At 36.6% G+C, this 24,381-nt stretch overlaps 1 protein-coding gene across 2 annotated transcripts in view; it reads left to right on the forward strand.

The window, feature by feature from the left end:
- The window catches only part of MLLT4 (myeloid/lymphoid or mixed-lineage leukemia (trithorax homolog, Drosophila); translocated to, 4), an 80,550-nt gene that overhangs the window by 14,602 nt on the left and 41,567 nt on the right, over window positions 1-24,381 (forward strand). For both annotated transcript variants that reach the window (XM_009082965.1, XM_009082966.1), the window contains 12 exons: window positions 2,236-2,330; window positions 3,014-3,276; window positions 4,802-4,871; window positions 7,018-7,133; window positions 9,831-9,892; window positions 10,763-10,968; window positions 15,388-15,533; window positions 17,711-17,805; window positions 19,880-20,145; window positions 20,642-20,785; window positions 21,938-22,136; window positions 23,801-23,904. In XM_009082965.1, coding sequence (XP_009081213.1) covers window positions 2,236-2,330; window positions 3,014-3,276; window positions 4,802-4,871; window positions 7,018-7,133; window positions 9,831-9,892; window positions 10,763-10,968; window positions 15,388-15,533; window positions 17,711-17,805; window positions 19,880-20,145; window positions 20,642-20,785; window positions 21,938-22,136; window positions 23,801-23,904 — 1,766 coding nt within the window. The remainder of the gene's footprint in view (window positions 1-2,235; window positions 2,331-3,013; window positions 3,277-4,801; window positions 4,872-7,017; window positions 7,134-9,830; window positions 9,893-10,762; window positions 10,969-15,387; window positions 15,534-17,710; window positions 17,806-19,879; window positions 20,146-20,641; window positions 20,786-21,937; window positions 22,137-23,800; window positions 23,905-24,381) is intronic.

Below are 24,381 nucleotides of genomic sequence, written 5' to 3' on the forward strand. Positions count from 1 at the left end.
ATTTCTTATGTGAAAGCACTTTTTTGTGACATATGTCTGTATCGAGGAGATAGGGTGGTGTGGTGTGAGGTAAATATTTATTAGTAGGAGCTTGGTATTGATTGATTATCCACAAGTACTGATGTCAGGAATGAGATCCAGAAGTTATCTTACATAAACACTTGGAAAACCATAATATTTTGTAATGTAGTTTGAAGGGTATTTCAGAAGCATGTAGGAATATTTTAAAGGTGTTGGGATTTTTCTTTTTAAGATGTCCAAAAAAAAAAGTACGGAGCAGTAGAAAAAGTAGGGAGTGTTTAGTATAGGGCTGAAACCACTGGACTGTAAAGCCTGTACTCTAATCTGTATATGAAGGGCTTAGGAAAAAGTGCCATAAGAAATTAAGTACAAAAGTCCTAGATAACTAGCCCTGACTTTTATGCCATTGACTTTTGAAATTCCAGTGGTTTTGCTTGTTGAATAAGGGTCCCTGTGTCCTTACTGAATCTTGTATCTTTTGGGTGCCAGTTTTACCGAACTAGGATGTGGGTTAGAGGAGGAAGTGTTTGATTTTTGGATTAATAAATAAATAAATAAATAAATGGAGGAGCTGCTCTAGGTTTTGATGTGTAAGTTGTGGGGAGACATAATAAAAATTCATGTAATTTGGTGTGAGCAGCCACCTGTTCAGTAGCATATAACATGCCTGCTTCTGGTGACATTGAACATGCAGCTATATAATTTTCTGATTTAGCATTCTTAGGTATTAAAAACTGCAAACAATTTAAATTGCTGAAAAGGCTGGTTTAGTGTCACCTTTTTTTTAGGGTACAGCGACGTTGTGTGTACCTCCCTAGACTCAAGTACAGAGGTTTAATAAATGGCTATCCCTGTACCTGAAAAAATGTTTAGAAGTGTGAGCGCTCTTATGACTAATGCTTCTTTTGTGATGGATGACATACTACTGTTAGGATAATGATTCCATGTTCAGTAATTGGAGATCACTACAATATCAGCATGTACCATTGGTATTTACAGTACCAGTCTATGAACGACCTGATGTCTTTATGTCCAAATAATATCCCAGTACACCCACTAGAAGCTTACTACTACCATTTTATGGTTAATGGCTTCCAGTCTGATTTTAATAAACAGATGCTGGTAGCAATGCTGGGAGTTTACAACTAGATTTATGGTAGTTCTGTTTATATTGATTTTCCTTTAAAAATTTGAAGATGTCGTATCCTACTGCGGTAGGATACATACAGTATCACTGCATGTGCCATGGCTTTAATGATATTCTCTAGTGCTTTTTTGGGGGGTTCATTTCCACATTCTTTGTCTTACAGCCTCCCTTTTTTGTATCTTCCCTTTAGAGAAGAGAGTGGAAAGAAGTCAGAAGTGACAGTATTAATTCAGTATCAAATAGAATTTAAAGCTGTAGCATTTTCTGGGATGTGGGGAGGATTTATATGTATGCCAAAACCCATCTGTGTTAGCCTGTGAAGGCACCAGCTAAATCATGTACACTGTGTATGTCCAGTGTATCTTGCAAAATTTGATTGTATTTGGACCATATATACTTCTTGGGGAGGGGGGAGCAGGAAGATAGACCTTATTTTATACCTCATTTTCTGTGAGATGAAAATAAGGTCAGTAGGATTATAAAGATAATACCAGAAGTGGAACAGTCTTGTATATTAAGACTAAAGATGTCATAGGTAAACATTTTGTAAGATTCTCTTTTAATATCATTCTAGTTCAGTAGCTGATGAATTCAAAAGTTTGGCATATGTGCCACTTGGCAATAGGTATTGCTGATAATCTGTACTTTCAGTAAGATCAGTAGGAACTGTTACTATAGAGATCTGCAGGTATCTTATTTGTTTATCTTTTAAACCTGTACTGGTATACGCATATAAAATGTTAGACATTAACAAAAACTATATTGTTACTAAGGAAATGGAGAAGATTTTTCAAAGTATGTTGAGAATCGTAGTTCTTGATTACTCAGAATAGTGATTCTTGATTACTTTGCATTTGTAGAAAACAGTTGTTTTGAGTAGACTCTGTTTACTTTGAATGTTGTTACATTACCACAAGCGAAGTTCCCAACAATTCTTGAAAGAATGTCACTGGGTTGTTCGGGTTGGGGTTTTTTTTTTTTGTGAACATTGGTATTCTGAACTAAACTGTAGAAATATTGTGTGAATGTTTGGGCTTACAAATTAATATTTGTCACTTGCTGTACAGATGGTTCTGACTCCAGAGATAAGCCAAAGCTCTATCGTCTGCAATTAAGTGTTACTGAAGTTGGAACTGAAAAATTTGATGATAATTCCATTCAGGTATGAAAAAACTAGACTTGGATGACAGTGCTGATCTGATCTTTGATGTTATGTGTAATTGTGGAAACTAGTAAAATATGCTGTAAATACCCTTCAAAGCACGAAGTGTAATTCTGCAATTTCATAACTCTTGAGTTTTTATTATTTTATTTATTTCCTATCTTGCTTTAAGAGAAGGGTTTTATGACTTAAAATGGGGTTTTCCTTTTTGTCTTGGATCAAGTAGTGCATGTCACTGTTACTGTAACTGCTAATGGCTTTCAAGTCTTAGTCGCAATCACTTTGAGTGAGGTAGGTTTTCTTAAGTGTGTGAACAAGCCTAGTCCTATGAAGTTCATGCCAGGGAGTCTCTTAACAGCACTCTGGGTCTGTGTCAGTGCAGTTAGTTGACTTGCAGTTACTTGCATTGTGACATTTCAAGTCAAAACAGCAGGTGGAAGAAAACAGTCTGAACAGTGTGTGACTGAAAAAAGTGAAAAACTTTTCATTAAGGGATTTCTGCTTAAATGCATGTTTTATTATCCTTGTTGCAAGGAAAAATGAAGTGAACATCACTGATTTTAGTACCAGTCATCTGTGTTATTCATATCTGTAAATAGGGTGAGTTGCAGCTCAGTCTTTTGATTTTAATTTCTGCTGCAGTATAATTTAATTTATTCTCTGTTAATTAATTCTGTTTCCAGTTATTTGGTCCAGGAATTCAGCCTCATCATTGTGACCTCACTAATATGGATGGAGTTGTTACTGTAACGCCGAGAAGCATTGATGCTGAAACCTATGTGGAAGGTCAGCGTATTTCAGAAACCACCATGCTGCAAAGTGGAATGAAGGTTCAGTTTGGGTCATCTCATGTATTTAAGTTTGTGGATCCTACTCAGGACCATATTATTTCCAAAAGACCTAGTGATGCAAGTCTTATGATCAAAGGTCCAAGACACAAAACTGGGTGAGTAAAACTTTTGCTTCCCAAGGTGAGGGAGAGAGCCTTGGGGAAAAAGTAGACAGAGAGCATTATATGTGACCTGTGACCAGAATATGACTTAAAAGCAGCTACTCAGAACTTATTTCAAGTGTTAAATATGTAATTTTAATCCTTGAGCTCCACCTTGTGATTTTATTTAGGATTAGCAAGTGTCTTTTTCATTATGAACTATTCAGACAAGTTTTCCTCATGCTCACTTCTGTGTTAAAACAGTGTAACACCTTATTTTAATGTTATTTCATAGTTCATCCAGCCTCAAGGAAAAGTAAAGAATTTGTTGAGTGTTTTCAGAGAGTCTGGTTTTTGGTTTTTCTTCGGTTAATAACTTTAAAAATGCCAGCAGAAGGATTTGGAAATTAAGTAATCATGAAATGAGACTGTCAAGATAGGGAACTAAACGGCTCAATGTAATGACACTGAAGAAAGTGATTGCTAATTGTCTACTAGTCTCTGTGCTGCAGGGACTAACAATCCAGAAGTCCATCCTGTTATTTCTTTGTATATTTATATTTTTGATAGGTGCATAATTAAAATACTGATTATAGATTTAACGACTTGTAGGAGTTCAGGTGTTCTGTTCGGTGGCTATAGAAGTATTCAGAAGAAACAATCTTAAAATCAGATTGTAGAGCATGGAAAAAAATGACAACATCTCTTCCATCCTCTCTGAGTCCAAATGAGGCTACTATTGTTCATATACACATGACTGTATAATGTGGCTTAGAAAAGAAACAAATTGGCTTGGACATGAGTGAGAGAAGGATACCTAGGAAAAGAAACTTCTCTGCTGATTTAATGTAGATATATGCATTAACCATTATTATATTTTCTCCTCTTTATCTTCACATGGAAGAACACATGTTGTAGGACGTGTCTGCAGGAAAGTCTCCAACCATTTAGCTGTGGTGTGATATTCCAGCTTAAATCTGGAGTTCATTCTGCACGCAGCCTGCAGATAAATAAACAAATGCTCTTGCGGTTTTCCATAGTCAGCTGTAAAGTGCTGTATTACAACAGAGCTGTATCTGGACAATAAGATCTAAGGCAAAGGGCTGTTGCAGCATGAACATTCAGATACCTTTTAGACCTTTACAATAAGCAGATAATAATATGCATTACTATGACTTATGAATTATTTACATAATCAGGAAAATCGCAGTCAGTACTGAAGAGCTCAGCAAAAAATTGTACTATAGTGAATACAGTGCCGTGAACGTATTTTCTGTGTTTGTTTGTGTACTTAATTTTCTCACTTCACTGGCAAGAAACAAGCTGAGAATCTGTTTTTCCAAACAAAATTATCTGTGTCAATATTTTTGTTTTATTAATATAAAGAATTGATCCAGTGTTTTAAAAAGTTATTATTAACTGGGCTCATGGTATAAATCTTGAATTTTAATTTACAAATTTTAGCTGCTCTCTTTCTTGTTTCTTAAATGTTTAACAGTATCATTTCTGAAATGTACTTGAAATGTTCTCTTCCTTATAGAGGTGTTCAGGAAACCACATTTGATCTGGAGGGAGATGTTCACAGTGGAACAGCATTACCAGCAAGCAAGGTATTACATTATGACTAAATTAGCAATAAATAATAAACATATGTAAGCTAGATCAGAATTATAACGTCAGTAGTATTTGGGGAAGTGTGGACAGTTCATCAGTCTCCCCAGCTGTTTTCCATTGTGGGTGGGCTCAGGGACCATGTGGGTTATTTTTTTAGGTTGTTTTGTTTTGTTTCCCACAAAACTGTTTCGTTTAAATTTGTACTGGCATTTGGCATGCATTCCATGTCAATAAGAGTAACATGTTTTAGAAAGAGAAATTCCTCAAGCTTGAAGTAGTTTCTCCCCAACCTGACTTACTGAAGGCAGGTTATATGCAGGTAGAGATACGTATTAAAACTGATACGTAGTTACCTTGTGTGTGCAGCATATGGGTATTGTCATCTGTGATGAGGTAAATAAATGTTTTATATAAAACGTGAAAGGGTGTTCAATTTTAATTTAACTAGGCTTTTAAAATTTAATGGGTGTGACTTCAGACTTCAAATAGAGCTCCTGTGTACACGCATTGACTAAACAAACTGTCTCTGCAGTCATAACTATAAACATTTTATGAGGTGATAATCTTTTCTTGCTTTTTCTGCTCTTTCTTCTGTTAATTCTGTGCCAGACTTGTGTTTTCCAAGAGCGAACAAATAGAGTAAAATGGCACAATGGTTAATGTCATGTTTTCTATTACCATGTGCCTCACATGACATGAGGATAAATTATTTCAGCAGAATGAAATGTAGTAATCCGCCCAGAAATGCATTTCCTTTTATATCTTATTACTACTGTTATAAAATTGAAATACTTGTGAATATTTAGTGATAGTACTGCAGCAATGTAGGTATTAATAATACCCTGATAGCTTTTGAATATATTTGTTAATCTTTATTTTTATTCTTGCCACAGTCTTCTGATTCAGTTTCTCTACTTCTATAGCTTTGTGATACTGTTTTCTTTTATCTTGTGTGCTTTCTTTACCCTGATAGGAATTTATCTAGTGACATTTTGGAAGGAAGAAGAACAGAATCTTTCTTAACTAACAAAATGCCTTAAAATTGCTCAGAATAAGAGTTTCTGAGCGATAGTAGTTTCATACTTCATATTCTTCTCACACTTCCTGGAAAAATACTTCTAGTGGACCTAGGGATGATTAGAAAAGATTAATTTGTAAAATCTTTTTAGTTTTATTGCTTGAGAATGTGTATATCTTGTTAAATCACTTAATGAATCACTTGTTTTCTAACAGTTGCTTATAAGTTTGCTTTTCTGTTTGGAAAAGAAGTAGCAGTAACTTTAATGGAAGTCTTCTGAGACATAGTGATCAAAAGGATGCTGTGATTGGCATGTTAGTAGTCAAAAACCTATTTCATTCAAATTCATGTTTTGAAATGCCCTTTTTGGCAGGTTTTCTTATGTCAAAGCAAATTATTTAGTCTAGAAATTTCTCAGGAAATATTGAAACTTCATATTTTACTGATATTTTGTGTTTATATTGAAAATAATTGCTGTGTATTTTGCTGCTTAAGGCAGCATCATTTTCCCCTTCCTGATAGGGTTGATGCAAATGGAAACAATAAATTAAAAGCTTCCTATTAAGAAGTCTGGGACACCAAAAGAAAGGAAATTAATTGGTACATAAAAAATGACGTAGTTTGAATTGCTGCTTCTTGTCTTGGAAAATTATGTACTGTCTAGTGGATCAGACTTTCCTTAAGATCAGGATAAACTATGGCATGGGTAAATCATGTAAACGCTTGGAACTATTGCAGATCTGGGTGGGGGGGCACAGACAGTTTAAAATTTGTTAACATGTTTAGCTTTGTCACTTACGGACAGGTTTCATTACCAACTCATTCTTACTTTGCTAACTGCAATTTTTAATTAAAAACATTTGAAAGTTTCATTCTAAGTTTTTGCAGTGCATTAGCAAGGAGCTGCTCCTAGCTGGCCACTATTGTCTGCTGAATTGCAGACATGCTCTTCACTGCTTCTTTGTGGTGAAAACACCTGCTGGTTTCTGTGCCACACTCCTCTTTCCTGTTTTCCCATCTCTTTTCAAGCCTCAACTTGACACTCCATTTTAGCAGTGCCAGGCACAAATAGTGGCTAATCCAGTGTTTGCATGCTAAGCACCTGTCCCACTGTTTTGAATTAGAGCACGAGCAGGCTCGATGGTGACAGGACATCATCAGCATCCAGCACAGCTGAACGAGGAATGGTGAAGCCGATGATTAGAATAGAGCAGCAAGATTACCGCAGACAGGATAGCAGGTAGGAAATGTGTAATCCTTTATTTCTCATAATCATAAACAAAGGATACATTTTTCTGATAGATCAAGCACTGTGTTAAAATACTTTAAACGATCTGGTTTTCCCCGTGGAGAACAGCACTTCCTTTGAGAACTCTGTCCAGAACCCAGGATTAACAACTAAAGCAAAAAACTTCAGAGCTCTTAAAAAAAAAAACAAAAAAAAACCAGTAATCCTTTGCTTCGTTATTCCTTTATTTGCAGTTCTCTTTCATAACATCAGGCTGATAGTTGTGTCACACCACAACATGATTTGTGGTTAGGCATGTCATATGAAATGTCTTCAATGAGAAAAGTACAATTATTTGAAATTTTCATTTGTCAGTGGCAAGATGATGTGATTTACTCTGGAGAGTGAAGTAACCAGGTCATTCCTATTTCTAGTGTAGCATTGTCAGCACATCTGGAGTCTCTGTCCTTAAAACCTGACTGGACAGGATAGTGAGCAACTTGGTCTAGTTGACCCCATTTTGAGCAGGGAAGTTGAACCAGATGATCTCTAGAGTTCCTGACACACCTCAGCAAATCTGTGATTATGTGAATAAAATCTTTTTCAAATCTTTAGAAAAATGCAAGATTGTATTGCTTGCCTACATAAATCACCTTTTAGATTTAGATGAACAGCTGTGATAAATGGATGAAAGGTAGGGTAAATGTGCTGCAGGGTTAAAAAGTGCAGTGATCCAAGTTGTAAAGCTTCTAGTGTGAAGCTTTTAGTATCTTTAGATGGATTTATTATTCACTAGATAAAAAACAGAGTTCAGAAATGTGAGTGGTGGGAAAAAAATACCACCAAAAAAGGACAGAAAATTGTGCTTTCACCTGAACTGAATGCTCAAGTGTTTTGCAGCGCTAATCGTATCAGCTCTCATCACTTGTGACATATTATTGGCTGGGAATCATGTTCCTTCATTTGTGCTGAAAAGGATCAATATCATATTGTTATAAAGAAAAGAATATAAGACATCAGCTGGAATCTGCCACTGGTTTACCACCCAGCTCATTAAAATATTTCTTTATCTTGTTACCATTCCTATCATGTCAGATAAAGAATTTCTTCTGAGTTGTCACTATACTTGTATTTTGATAATGCTGTGTATTAGTTATTATTCTGTGGAAGTAATTAAGTTCTCAGTGAAGATGATGCAGTTTTGGCAGTGGGGAGGTAGTGAGAAATTATTTAATCTTAAATTTTTAGCAATAAAAAGAGACAAAATGTTACAATTCACACAGTGACTGAGTGCTTTTCATAAAGAGAGCATGCTGCCATGTTTGTAACGTACGAAACTGGCAGCAATTTGTGTACATATTGCCCTGCTGTGCCTGCTGTTCCTTGACTTTCAGCTCCCCAGAACTTGGATTTGCTGAGCACTTCTTACAATAAGGCATAACTGAATTCTCTGTTGGTTTAAGGTTTTGAAACTTTTTTTGAAAAAGAACCCTGAACAAAACCCAGTGGTACCCTTAATTCTGTGATTCAGTATGTTAAAATTTAGTTATAGATCTTTTGACATCAGCCTTCACAGTTATGTTGTGGATTTTTACTACAGGAGATAGCTGAATAAAGGCTTTCAGTGTCCTAACTCTGCTTTGTGATGTAACTAATAATACTCAGGAGAACGAGGCTTATATAATTCTATTACATTCCTTTATTTATCAAAATTGTTGAGGAAAGTAGAAAGCTACCTATTGTGTTACATGTGGTTAAAAATGGTTATCGTGCAGATGTTAAGCTTTTATATGTTTCCTAAAAACAGGTGCCCAACTGCAGAGAACAGCTCAGTTAATGCTTTTGTTTAAGGGAGGAGTGATAGGTTAGATATTAGGAAAAGGCTCTTCACCTGAAGGGTGGTTGGCCCCTGGAATAGCTCCCCAGGGAAGTGGTCACAGCACCAAGCCTGACAGAGATGAAGACGTGTTTGGAAAACACTCTCAGGCATGTGGCGTGATTCTTGGGGTTGTCGTGTGCAGGGCCAGGAGTTGGACTTTGTCCCTTGTGGATCCCTTCCAGCTCAGGATATTCTGTGATTCTGTGAAATATGTGCCTAACCTTTTGCAGAAAAATCAAATTTCTGTTCAGTTTTCTACTCTGAGTTCTCTGATAGGTGTGGGTAAGAAATAACACTGCAGTGAGTTTGAGTGAGGACATAGTTCCTGTGCTCATGGAATGATTGCTGTTTCTTAATGTAGCAGACATAGGGTAAGGGTTAGGGCTGGATTTGTCCTCCTTTTCCTCCTTACCAGAAGAAAGGACAAATGGGTTGCCCAAGCTCTCATCAGTTTTGAGGGCATTAAAGACAGCAAAGTACATTTGTTGTAACTAAGCTGATATTCCAGGTGAAGCTTCATTCACTTTCTTTCATGTGTCCATGAATAATTTGTTATTTGAGTCCTGTCAATGGCAGATGGCAAACTGATCCTCTCAGTCTGCTGTGCAGCACAGAAGAGGGTGATCATTGGTATCACAAACTCTGCAGTTCAAGTCTGTGTGTTGCTGGCAAATACAGCTTGAATGATTCTAGAGGAAAGGTGAAAAAAGGATTGTTTTGTGGAAGGACGTTGTGTCAACATTTGGAACTAGTGTACTCTGAGAAATGTCATTTAACAGTGAAATGAATACCACCCATATGATTGTTTCAATTTTTCTTGTCTTCTTTAGATCTCAGGATACCCATGGACCAGAACTGATACTGCCTGCCAGTATTGAATTCAGGGAAAGCTGTGAGTAAATTGGGAAGTTACAACACTAACCTGTTGATGTGTTCTTTCTGTACTGTAATATTTCAGTCACTTTGAAAACTTTGGAGTAATTTAAGGAAAAGTTTAGAAAAATGACTTGTGCAGATGATAGCCAATGCAGTAGTATAATTTGTTTTGTTGGGAGGGTGAACAGACACTTCAGATATTGTGGCAGGCTCATGTATATATAATTCTAATTGCATTGCAACTCTTTATCTTCAGATATTCAAATTAAATGTGAAAAAGATTTTAATCCCATCTCCTCAACAATTCATTGAATTCATTCTGTTCTATACGGTTCTTTATGCCCTAAATAATAGATATCTTGGTCAAAATCCATTTTATATAAAATCTGATTAGGTTTACATTTTCATTTAGAATTTAATTTTTATTATCTTGGTCCCCAGGTTTTTAAGGCCTCAGATCTGGTAGAAAAATATCATACCAGAGATTGTCCAGACTTCAAATATTTGAAACTAAATAGATTTCTGAGCAAGCAAAGACTTGATTCCCTGTAATATATAATTCCTTACAATAAGGGAGCTTTGTAGGAATAAAGTGGACAAGAGAAATCTTGCATTTTCCTGTTTTCTTGAATATGCAAATTTTCAGCAAAGAGGTGGGAAATAATATAGAAGAGTTTCCCCATGATCAGATTTTCTGGCTTTATAAAGAAGTATGTTGTTAGTGTGCCTAAGTAGCTAGTACATAATAGACAATAAGAGTTCAAATTCATGTAAGTTGCTCCCCCCTCTCCTCCAAAAAGAAATCCTCTGTGCCTCAATTTATGAAATTGTTTTATTTTGTTTACTTTCTGGTTTTATGACATGTCATTTTTTTCTCTGTCTACAGCTGAAGATGCCTTCTTATCTGCCATTATAAATTACACAAATAGCTCAACAGTTCATTTTAAGCTGTCACCTACCTATGTTTTGTATATGACATGTCGGTATGTATTGTCAAGCCAGTACAGACCTGACATCACTCCTGCTGAGCGTACTCACAAAGTCATTGCAATAGTCAACAAAATGGTGAACATGATGGAAGGAGTGATACAGGTGAGTTACTCTGCAAAAATATGTCAAAGGAATTTAGTCTGACCTTTAACAATAGCTATTTAAACAGTAACACCTGCATTGATTGCCCATATGAAGGTTTGCTTTTATATCAGTGAATAATACCAGTGGTAAGAAACTCTCTCCTGAGCAGTGTGGGAAGTTAGGGAGTGGGTCTTGCTCTGAAGATATAGTCTCTGACAAGAGGTGACTCCTGTTCTCTAGAAGGTAAGGTCTTCGCAAGCATTTCTGGCTGTGAACCGTTGTCAAACAAGTTGGATTGGCTTATTGAATAATATTGTACAGATAGCAGTCGTTTGCACTGATTGATGCTTGAAGTGAACATGTTAAAAAGAATCATGATTTTTAAATTTTGATCCTGTTACTTTTACAACTTTTGTAACCACAAAGCTGGTAATAAAACTTGGGCTTTTTGAACCAAGCTGACACAATTGCTTTGTAGAGAGAGATATAAGTTCTAAAACATTCTGTCGTCTTATATGTAGTCTAACACTATTGCTACTGTATGTGCAAGACTTCTACAGAAGCATGGGGGAGTTCTGTTTTGTGTAGGAATGCAGGATAAGGTCCACTGGGTTGTCTGTGAAATTAGCCAATACCTTGCATTGTGTAACTTGATAAAATGGAGCAGCCATTTCTTCCAAAAGGAGTGTTAGTTCAGGTATCTTCACTAATTAATTAATTATTTTAACTTCTTTGTTTGCAGGTTTCTCTCAGAGGAAAAAATGTTTTTATATTTATTTAGACAAGTATTTGTTGCCAGTAGTGCTGGCTGAGTAACTCCTATAGAGCAAGGACTCTGCTGCACTAAATACTGTACAAGCATAACAAATGTGTCAGTCCTGCCTTTGAGAATTTATGGTGCACAATAGGTTCATTAAGGGAGAATAAACAAGAGTGACATGAAAGACACAGCAAACCAAAACTGTTCAGGTTTTGGAATGGTTTGGTGAAGTTTTCCACAGGGCAAATGTTATCATCAGACAGCTCTGTGAACTTATACAACAGGCTTGCACCTTTCTCAGAGAAGAATGGGAGAAAATGCCAGTGTTGAGAACACTTTGCAGTAAGAGAATAAAGACTAGCCTTCTGTGTGCATTCCGAAGCTGATGAGAGACTGAAAGGCGGTTTAAATCTGAAGTGAAGAGCTAGTACATTGCTTTGAGTCTTGATGCCATGGTAAATGGATCTTTGATAAAATTGAAATGGTATTAAAAATTAAATATTCAGGCTCTGTTATTAAAAAAAAAAAAAATCTGGCTGTGGAAGAGGAGAGACTGGCTGTAGTGGAGAACATGAAATGGAAAGAGCCTGCACATAAGCAGTTCATCTGGGAGAATGCAAAGTAAACAGAGAAAGGTTAGGCTTCAAATCTAAACTGGAAGTTAGGTTACAGGTTACAGAAGTTGCAGGTCTAAATCAAAGAAAGTCACTCAGTTTATATAACTAATGTATACTAGTAACAATGACCCCCAAAAGACTTGGAGTGACAGAGAGGAGTGCAGTGAGGAAAGCAAAGATCAAGTTCTCTATTCTTTGTGTTGAATGGCTAACCATGTAGCTGCTGGAAGATACTAGAGGGGTGGACTAAAAATCAGTTTGACTTGGAAACAAAAGAAAGCTAGAAAACAGATTAGCCAGTGAAAATGTTCATTCACAGCTCTGAGAAAGGCTTCCCAAGTCACATGTAGCCTTATGGTTGTTGCAAGCAAATGTATTTTCTATAATCCTGCTAATACTGTTACAAAACTGTTAAAACCAAGTGTTTCTGAACTGTCCTTTGTGAAAGGGCCATTCCTACAGCCTCCTAACTCCACAGTTGCAATCTAATCTCCAACCTAAAATTTAAGTAACACATCAACAAGGAAGCAATGGCTGTGTTTATGGTTTGTGAAAGATGTTACCTAGTTGCAGGAGATAAACCTAAGAGAGTCAGAGGTTGCATAAAAATTGGGAGGAGGTTCTTTCAAATGTCATGCTGAAGAAGCTGAAGGAAAGGGGGAAAGTTACGCATGGGACAAAGGAGTAAAACTTCAGTGAATTGGAAGGTTAATGGGCTGGAGGCAAAGAAATGCAGTGATTCTGTTGACCAGAAAAATCCTCTTGGCTTGGACCTGTCTCAGTGGAGTACAAACAGTACGAGCTAAGCTAAGTCAAATTACTTCATCTAACGTGTAAAATAAGTGATTATATTGATGGCTGTCAGAGTTAAATTGCCATGTAATAAGCTGTTGTATCACAATAGCTTTTTTGTGTGTCTCGACTGTAAAGCATGTCTGCACTGAAAGGGACCTGAGGGTGTGAGAGACAGGGAAGACAGATGGGAGGCAACGGGAGAGCAGTACCCAAAAGAGAAGTAGTCAGAATGTGCACAAACTCCTGTGCTGTACTGTGGGTTAAAATAAAAGGCTTATTTCCTAATTTTACCTGCCTAGATGAGAAATCTATCAAGTCTTGTTACAAAGTTACTCAGGAAGTATTGGCAAACAGGTTAGGTCTGTGACTTTCTGCAGTCTTTGCATTAGTGTATGCAAATATTATAGATGACTTCATATGAGATAGGGATAAAATTGGAGAGATCTGTAAGAAGGATCAGTGCATTCAATAAAAAAACCTAGGAATAGAAGCTTAATTCATATTTTATTATTTTCATTTTTTTATCCTGATTTATTTATTTTTCCCAAATCATTCTGTGGCATTTTTCATCTTCTTTAAATTTAAACATTTTTTTTTTCAGAAGGAGCATCTCCTTTTGTTCTGTGCCAACACATCTTCAGTCAGTTCAGAGTGCTTTGGTTGGAAAGGGGAAAGAAACAAGTGACAATTTGGTTTTTTGAGCTCTAAATAAAATTACAACAGTAACAGCAAATAACACCTTAGAAACTTGCATCTAAGCTCACTGTGTTGCAGGTGGCGCAGAATGATCTGAATAGAAAGCCAAAGGGAATTAAATAAGAGCTCAGTTTTAAATAATCAGACAAACCTATCCGGTGGGGTTTTTTTTCGCTCTTAACTCAATGTAGCTTTATATGTACCAGCATTTAAGAAGCTTAGTGTGGTATTTCATTTGACTCTTTTGTTGTTTAAAATAGTCTTTTTGTTCTTTAATTGAAAGCCATGTATTAAATCTGTTCTAGGTGTTTTATGTATTTTGTTTGCTTTTGTATGTTGTTGATTGGGTTGTTGTTTTGGGTTTGTTTTTTCTTTTGTGGGGATTTCTGCCCCTCTTTGTGTGCATTTGTATATTGTCTCCATTGCAGCAGTGTGGGCAAATAGCTCCCTGGATCTGTTAACTCCAATGGCTGGTTAGCCCATTGCCTGCAAAAAGTTCTGTGGGGTTTCTGTGGCACACTGAGCATGGAATAACCAACTAGTCTGGGATGTCAACTAGTACAGGACATTCCCTGAATTAGTTGTGACATGTGAGCACTTCAGTTCATAGCTGTTGTGCTGCTAGTCCTGTTAAAATAATTAATTTTTTAAAAGGAGCTCAGTTGCATCGTAGCTACTGATTAATGCATCTGTGTATAACTGTGAACATGTGTTGTACCTTCATATTTAGTGTTTGATTTCTAAAGCTTTCATGATTGTTCACAAGTTTCTTTCTTCTATTCTGTTTGATTTCCTTCGTCCGTTTTTCTCCAGGAGGTAGACCAGGTTGATCAGGTAGGATATATTGCTGGGAACTGATCCTAGCTATGTTGGCTTAGCTCAGTTTCTCATGCTGCTTCCATATCAAAATACAATACTCAAACAGCTGGACTTGAACAGTTCATAACACTCATTCAGCAACTGGAACATGCAGTACTAAAATCCCTTTTTGACTTTGCAACTTTTACGGCATTCCATAATTTCTGCTTAACGCACTTCAATGTGGATATGAAATGACCAAAGTTCTTTTTCTTCCCTTTATTTTCTTTTTTTGTTGTTTGTGGTTCCTATTCTTTGGATTTCATCTGAGGTTGCCTGGCCTGGCATTTGTGGTCGGGAGATGGTGAGATAGATCAGTACTTGATACTGAATCACCTGGTATCACAGCCAGTGAGCGCAGTATCAGCGTGGCAGTGGGCAGTAGTGAACATGCGCTTAAATGTGCACAGATTACCAGATACTGCATTCTGCTAAGCTCTTAGCACTCTATAGCTAGATGCTTACACTGTGGCTTTATTGATATTGGCAATTTAGCAGAATTTCGTGTGTTCAGTGAACATGTTGAAATTGAACTTGCTAGTTACAGCAATTGCAGTATTACATACAACCATTTTGCATATATCTGGTATCTGAGAGATGTTTGGTGAAATGGGAAGAGGTACTGGTCTATCTTTTGGAGCCTTTTTAAGCTGCTATGCTTTGTCAGAAAACTATTTCCCTGTATTATTTCTTGCTTCTTTCCACTTACAGAAACAGAAGAATATTGCTGGGGCACTTGCCTTCTGGATGGCAAATGCGTCGGAATTACTGAATTTCATAAAGCAAGACAGAGATCTTAGCCGAATTACTGTGGATGCACAAGATGTTTTGGCACACTTGGTTCAAATGGCATTCAAGTAAGGCTATAAGAGTTCTGCTTCACTTGCCATGTTCTGTGGTTTTTAGAACAGCTTCACATTCTTGCCAGATTTTAGGTATAGCCGTAACGTCTTTTGTGTATTGTTAAATATCTGAGAGGACAACTTACAAGAAAGGCTAGACTTACTTCTTTAGACAGATACCTTTTTTGTGAATATGGACAACTGGGTTATGCAAGGAGTTTCATCTCTTAGCTGTTCTTGTGTTAGTTGAGGCTGTCAATGAAAGTTTTAGGGAAATGTTATTTAAATTGTTTGTGTTGCTTGCTTTCTTTTAATGTGAGGTTATGAAGAAAGGTTGTTTTTGCTGTTAATATATAAATACATAGGCTTAAATATTTATGGGTCTCTTAAGTAATGAATATTGTGCTCTTTGAGGGCTTCTAATTATAATCTACTTTCATAATTCTCATAAATAGCAATTTGCACAGTGGGTTTTTTGAACATTTTTTTCCTTAAAAACAGAAGGACAGGTTTTGGCTTGGGGTAGAAATCAAGCTATGCTCATCAGCTCAGACAATTACAATACTGATTAAAAGAAAAATTGAATGAATGCCCAATGGGAAGGGAAACCCTCAGGGGAAAGGGTCCTCAAACAAAGATAACAGCACTAACCAACAGGAAGGGCTTAATTTTTGTTCATATTCAGGGATTTTTTTTCTCCCCAAGCCACTATTTAACAAGTGTTTCTCAGCAAATTTGTCTATCTGAAACTGATGTTTAAGAGAGGTGACTTAGCCCCAACCTTCCCCCACTCGGAGAATGTCTATTTTGAATACAGTATTTTCATTTGTCTGTAATACAAAATATTGCACTCTGTGCTCTTTTTATACTGTGACAGGATTGGGATGCCTAACCATGGTTTAACTGTGTAGCTTTAAGGTGGGCTGTATTTCTCTGACAAGCAGTATGCATAGTATGTGTAGCCTTATAATTGCTTTCTGAACTTACAAAAGGTGTCAGAGGAGCACCAAACCCCTTTGTATGGACTCCCACAGATATTTTTTTTTTAAATTATGGGCAAGTAAGGTATAGCAAGTGGCTATTTTGTCAGTCTTCAATTTTTATAACACCTCTAAATTATTAACTATTAATGAAGCTGTACCTATTTGCCACAGCTCAGTGTTTTGGATTGGTGTCTTGAAACAACTCGTTGCTACTTCAATTTTCCAGACAGTCACTGGACACAGAATATTGCTGTGGCTGTATTTTCCTCTGTGCATTATGAGCAGGCTGGATGCAGAAGTATTTCAGCTGTGTGAATTTCCTTAAGTACACTGCAACATGGCAGATGCCAAATGCATGTATTAAACTTCTGGAGAACTGTGATATTTATACTTACTTAGAAGGCAAATAAAAAAAAACACAACAGAAGCATGGAAAGAAAAATCTGCTGTGAAAATGTTTCTTGATGGTAACAACTGGCATGCATCAGGACAGGCTGAAATTGCCATGGCTTTTGTTTTCTAGCAATTGAGGGTATTTCATTTAAAAAGTTACCAATGAAACAGAAGGGAGAGTTACAGAAAGCCATAAAATATTTTCCTTTATCTGTGTGATTGCATTTTGCTTCTACCTATACATGAATTAGCAAAACCAGTGTCAAAGAAATTAATTTATTAGAAGAGAGAGAATACTAAAACAGGCTTTTCATTTCAGTGTAGTTAAAGGTAAGAGAAATACAAGAATCAGAAAATTCCTCACACAAACACTAAGGCCATTTCAGGATCTTGTGTGTTGGCACAGAATAGGAAATTTTAAATTTTTTTTTAGTACTACTCTTCATAGATTTTGTAATAGAAAAGTACCTTTCTGTTTGGAAAAAATAGGTTTTGCAAGCTTACAGAACCAAAGTTTGGCCTGACAACATGTCTTTGTGTAGCAGATGACCTTTGCTTATATGTGTGGTAGCAATATTGCATGTAAATGTCTGTGTTTATTCCCTGACAACCCAATGCTTTTACTAAGCTTTCTAGGAAATTTATGGGAGAATTGGTCTCTGGCCTTTTAAAAAGTATTATTTGATTCCCTGTAGTCACATTGATGGCACTGTGATTTCAGGAACCTTGTAATTTGATAGATCTCTTTTCTTTAGAACCATTTGTGATGAACACATACAGGATTTAAATTATTTTCTCCCCCCCATTCCTTTCCAGGTACCTGGTTCATTGTCTGCAGTCAGAGCTTAATAACTACATGCCAGCATTCCTTGATGATCCAGAGGAAAATAATCCTCAGAGGCCTAAAATAGGTTAGACTATTCGATGCTTTCTTGTGTCTTCCAAACCATACAATCAATTCTATTTATTACTAGTGATATGACATTTACAAGTTGCCTTAACCCCTGAGAATTATTTGCATCAATTTTGTTTGGATGATAAGAAAGGACAATAGGGACATTCAGGTGATCTATAAGATGATCTATATTGGGTTTTAAAATGATGCAGTGATTTAGTCTGGAGGGGAACCTCTGGATGTCATCTAATCCAGTATGTTGCTCAAGGCAGGTGAAAATGGATCAGGTCATTGAGAGTATTGCCCAGCTGAGTTTTAAATCTCCACTGAGGGATGGGAATGCCACAACACCTCTGAGTAACCTATTCCAATGTTTGACTGCCCTCATGGTGAAAATACTTTTCCTGTATCTAATTGGAATTTCCCTTGTTGCAATTTTTGTGTCGGTTTTTCTGTTGTTCTATGCTATCACTGTTCACCTTTGAGAGGGATCTTGTTCTGAACCCTCGCATTAGGTCGATGAAGACATCAATAAGCTGTGCCTTTAGCTTTCTTGTTCCCCAGGATGAACCAAATCCAGTTCTCTGTCCTTTCCTCCAGACTGCTAGGCTCTCTGCTGAATTTATTTAGTCCCTTAAATCTGTATCCTCCTTGTGGTGGGGAGTCTAGAACTGGGTGTTGTGCTCCAGGAGTCTCCCAAATGCTGAATGCATAGGAAGGATTGCTTCCCTCCCTCCGTTCTGCTACCTGCACAGCTGCTGTCTTAACAGCTTAGTATGTAACTGGCTACCTTTCAAGCAGGGACAGGCTGCTTAATCACATTCAACTTGATGTTTACTAACATCTGTACATAATTTTCATCAGGACTGCTTTCTATCCAGATGAAACTGATCCTGTGCTGTTGCATAGACTTATTCCTTCCCAGATGCAGGACTGGGCAGTTGCCTCTGAACTTCATGAAGTCCCTGTCATCCCATTCCTCCAGCCTACTGAGGCCCTTCTGAAAAATACTGCTGCCCTTGAGTGTATCAGTATTTCCCCCCATCTTGGTATCATCTGTGAATTTGCTGAGAATGTACTCCATCCAATTGCTCAGGTCATTAATAAAGTTGTTAAACAGTATGAATCTCAGCCTTAATCCATGAGGGAAGCCACTAATAGCCGATTGCCGACTGCACTTTGTATTCACAGATTCACCAAGTCTAGTGGTCCAGCCGGTTCTCTCCTATACATTACCATCTGCTTTTCCAGTCTTCACCTCAGTAGTTTCACTGTAAAGAGGCTGTTCTTATTTCAATTACTTGAGCTGCTTTATAGATTTCTGTCTTACAGACAGAAGAAGATAATTGTTTTCAGGCACAATCCTGTGTTTCAGTTCTAAAAAAAATCGAATTTGATGGTCTCTTGAAGAGAGACTTCAGATAAAGGTATTGCCTTAAAAGGAAACTTGGAGATAAATGTGCTACGTTCAGAAATATATTCCACCAGGATGTGTATAAGGATGTTTGCTCTTGGTAAAGCTAACAGCAAGTCCCTACTGCATATTTGGTAGTATTGCAGTGAAGTAATTGGCAACAGGAAATGTGAATAATATTTTTAAAAAACTAATGTGTAAAAAGAAGGTGCATTCTCTTTAAGTGCATCATACAATGCAAACAGGTTCTGCTGAAATTTCTGAGTAGAGTTTGATACTTAAAGAAGGAATGGAATAATTGCAATATGCATTTGAAACAGTAGAATATAAAGGTTTTAACTTGTTATAAAAATAAAAGAAAAATTAATATACTAAAGCAAGGACATGATTTAAGTGTCAGGTATAACCAGTTATGTACTTGCATGCTAAATATTTTTCCCCCCAAATTTACTTTCAGAAGCTAAAACCACATACTAACTATCAGTTTAATGTTGCTCCCTCTTGAAAACCATGGAGCAGTAAATTTATTTCTGAAAGTTTGTGTAACTTAAATACATGCAGGTTCCACCTAGCATTCACCAGCCTGACAGAAGTGTCGGTTATTGTTTTTGATTGCCAGAACCAGGTGTGCACTGCAGGATGTGAAGGTGATTTACTTTTTGTTTTATCTCTGTAGATGACGTGCTACATACATTGACTGGAGCTATGTCCCTGTTGCGACGATGTAGAGTGAACGCTGCTCTGACTATACAGCTCTTCTCCCAGCTGTTTCATTTTATCAACATGTGGCTTTTTAACAGATTAGTTACTGCCCCAGATTCAGGGTTATGTTCACATTACTGGGGAGCTATTGTTCGTCAGCAGTTGGGCCACATTGAAGCCTGGGCAGAAAAACAGGGTTTAGAATTGGCTGCTGATTGCCACCTGAGCAGAATAGTACAGGTGGGTGTGTGTATTTGTGAATAACACTGCTTACATATTTGCATATACAAAGAGAATATTTGCATATTCTGTGTTCCTAGAGAATAGCATGTGGACAAGTGTAGTTTGTGTGAATTAATCCTGGATCATTGAGGTAGCATGTAAAGGCACAAAATATGTTTTAAACATAGTTAATATTTAAGTTATGAGTAAAATTAATAATTGGTGAACCTGCTGTTCAGTTTCTGTTTATAAAGCTAAACTGTAACTGCTGAACAGAGACAAGAAGACGAGCTGAAAAATTGTTATGCCTCATGATAGGTTTGCTATTATTTCATCTTACAGATACAGAAGTTACGTTTAGTGGTTGGTTGGAGGATATTTATGTTGCTTCTATATAGATCTGACTTCTAGCTTTGTCTTGTCTTATCTCTTATCTAAAGAACACTTAGAAACAAAGCTTAAAGTTTCATTCTGTTTTGAACTTGTCTCCTATGACTTTTTCCCCCAACTCCAGGCAACCACATTGCTTACCATGGACAAATATTCACATGCTGATGTTCCAAATATTAACAGTACTTGCTTTAAGCTGAATTCGCTGCAGCTACAAGCTTTGTTGCAGAATTATCACTGTGCTCCAGATGAACCAATCATCCCTACAGTAAGTCTTTTCTGTCACTCACTACAGTTTAATCATACCTGAAGAAAAACTCTGGCTGTAAACAGCTATCTTATCTTTGGTGGGTGTACTGCACTGACTCAAGCAGGGTATTAAGAAGAATCTCTCTTTCACCGAGTTGGAGAGTAAGGTACATGTTGCACATACTCAGAGAAGTGTCACTGTACCTTACGCCATTTGTGGATGAAATCCAGAAAGGCGATAGAATAGAGAACAGAGCTGGTTCTGTGTGTAATCAGAAGGAACAAAGATTGATCATTTGTAGAAATCCAAGGAGAGCAGCAGGAACACTTAGGCTTTTTCACGTGTAGGATGCAAATGTGAATCCGTGAATCTTGAATGCTTCATACAAGCAGTATTGTCTTTTGATGGACAGATTGATACATGGAACTTGTATGTAGATGTATGTATGGAACGGGTTTTTATAAATATATTAAAAACATACCCAAGACATTTAAGACATTCTAAGTTTTATCCATAGAAAAAGTCAAAAGAGGTTGTATGTTCCTTGCAGAACTAGGTAATTAGAATTAAGGTAAGTTCTGGTAGTTGGCTAATATAAAAAAAAGAAGAGATAATCTAATATTTACATAACTGAATGCATTGTCTACAGAGTCCATTTTTTATTAACTTTGGATGCATTTGTTTATTAAATCAAAGGTACCTAGTACAGCAGTTCTATAGGTGTTTAGGAGGACTCGTAGCTTGGGAATATTTTTATATATTGGCTACCAAACCAAAAAGTCTTTTACTGAAGAACAAAGCTTATATTTCCTGATTGCACATACGTAGAATTCCATAGTTGTTGATTTTTAAATTATTCATAATAATATTATTTTTAATATTACTAACAATTATAATAGTAAAGTAAAAACATGCACCACCAGTTCAGAAAATACTGAAGTAAAAATAAAAGCTTCTGTTACATTCACTAGCACATTATCTATGGGATTTCATGAAGTATAGCAATGCAGCATCCTGACTGTCCTAGTGGAGCCAGAGAGGTTTTATATTTGATATTTTATTTTCTAAATTCCTTTTTCTTGCAATTTTAGCATCTTCTTAATGTTAGGGTTTCATCCCCCTATTAAATTATCTCTTGGTAGTAACCATGTCTTTCTGCCTTCTGTCTAGGAATTGATAGAGAATGTAGTGACTGTTGCAGAAAACACGGCTGATGAACTTGCTCGCAGCGACGGCCGAGAAGTCCAGCTGGAAGAGGATCCTGATTTACAGCTACCTTTTCTTTTGCCGGAAGATGGCTATTCCTGTGATGTTGTCAGAAATGTTCCAAGTGGTTTACAAGAATTTTTAGATCCTCTGTGTCAAAGAGGTTAGTTCTTCTGTTGTCTTAAAATGATGGGTTTTTGCTGTCGTGAACACAGAAAGCAAAATTATTTTAGGCAAATAAACCCACTTTTTCTTTCTGTATGTTTCAATCTTTTTATACTGTGTTCTTCAAGTGTTTACTTTTGCAGTCCATTAAAACTATTAGGGCTTTTTCAACCCTCTCTCACTGTCCCTTTCATTTGCTTTCAAGGTTCTAAGAAAACAGTGCTGAGTCACTAATGCCTACTGAAAGTTTGGTTTGCTCCAGAACTTTTTTGATTTTTAAAATTAATGTGAATTAAACAGTTAAGTAATTTTAACCATATAACATTTAAAAAAAACCCAGGAGGTTAAAATAAGTCACTTTATTTTAACCATATAACATTCAAGAAACCCCAGGAGGTTAAATAGTTATTTCAGTGTTTATCAGTGTAAGAATGGTTTGGGCATTTTAGTCCCAACAAAATTTCAGATCATGGTAGAGATGCCTTGTGATTCTATGAGAGTGACCTAAACTTGAGAAAGTAAAGCAGGGATTCTGTCAGAGCATTTGTAGTGAATGGACAAGTTAGAATCTTTATCTGGTGCTACTCAATTTTATTAGAATTTATTCTTTTATTAGAACTAGAATTTTGTACTAATTTTCTGCTTTGAAGCAGTTGTTTAAAAATTTGTACAGGAATGTCATGGTGAATAGAGGCTGGAGCAAAGGAAGCTATTGGCAAAGCAGACTCCATCTGTACTGCAGTGAAGTTTAGCAATTGTTGGTTCCTACTTAGTTTCTAGAAAAGCCATGTTCTTGCGTTAAAAGAAAGTAGGAAACGGGCTGTTTGGAAAGTTCAGTGAGTTACAGAGGATGTAGTCTTGAGACTAAAGACTAGTAGAATAAATTCTTCAGTTACTAAGTATAATTTAGTTGCCATACAAATGTCTGTATATTTATTACAAGTAAGGCCTTTTTAATGCATACATTCAACATTTTTCTTTTACGTTTCCCTTAAATTATGCTGAAGGACTAGTTTGCAGTAAGTCAGTAAAAAGTGTATTGCTGAAGGAAGGACTTTCTGAGGAAGAGGAGAATATCATATATTTGGGTGGAGTGATTCATAATTTGCCTGCAATTTGGATTCTCACTGTCCCTGGTTAGGACACCTTGTCGCATACCTCTGAGCTGCTGTGGCTTCTTTTTCAAAATTCTAGGAATTGCTTAATTGACGAAAAGTAAATCAAACTAAGTGCCTCTTTTAATTGCAGAGTTGCATTTTAACAAGTAATGAGTCCAGGCAAAGCTTCACCTCTGCCAAATCTATGCTGAAACTGATTAGCAGATTTGTGCTGCTGTCTTAATCAGAGTTCTGGTGGTTCATATTCTAAAAGGTGTTTGATGTTTCATGTCTCTTTTGAGTCTGGCTGGTAAGAGCAATATTTTGCAGCCCCAGAGTTTTCTGTGAGCTTGTAGCGTTTTTAAGTACATATATTCCTCAGAAGCAGCAGCTGAAGAACATAGGATTTTGTAGATAGCATAAAATTGCAGTGAAGCCCATAATGGTATCTGAGATTTAAGATTCCACACATTAATGAGTATAAAAACATAAATACTGCTATTTGATTATAATTAATCTGTTGAGAAAATACCATGACTAATATTGATGTTACTTTTTCTTTTAGGGTTTTGTAGATTAACACCTCATTCACGGTCACCTGGTACATGGACAATATACTTTGAAGGTGCAGACTATGAAAGTCACTTGTCACATGAGAATGCTGAGCTGGTAAGTATTGATTCAATGAATAATTTTCAAACTGCTGTCTTGGCAAGCCATTGAGTTTTATATGATCAGTTTTAGTCCTTATTCTGAAGAACAGGCTTTGTTGTTAAACAAAGTTCTTCGGTGATTTGGTGAATTTCAGGAACTATTTGCAGGGTTTTGTAAGTCACTGTTTTTCTAGGCTGTAGCATGATCAGTTTGCATACAAGCTCTGAGAGTGAAGAGTGAACAAATTTCTTCTAAACACAGAAAAAATATATATGGGCATGCATCTGTAAATGTCTTGTAATGTGAATGGAGCTACAGGCTGCTTTTGTTTATAAACTGGGAATTACCAAGTAAATATCTAGCATTAAGTTCTAATCTAGTACCCACTTTGTCATGAGTTTTGTGGAACTTGCAGTTGGGCTTGATATGAATGCAAGCTAAGGTGCTTTAATTTACGTGCTTCAACTAACATAGATTGTAACAACTTTTTGA

This window comes from Acanthisitta chloris, unplaced genomic scaffold, assembly GCF_000695815.1.
Source record: "Acanthisitta chloris isolate BGI_N310 unplaced genomic scaffold, ASM69581v1 scaffold12209, whole genome shotgun sequence".
NCBI classification, from domain to species: Eukaryota; Metazoa; Chordata; class Aves; order Passeriformes; family Acanthisittidae; genus Acanthisitta; species Acanthisitta chloris.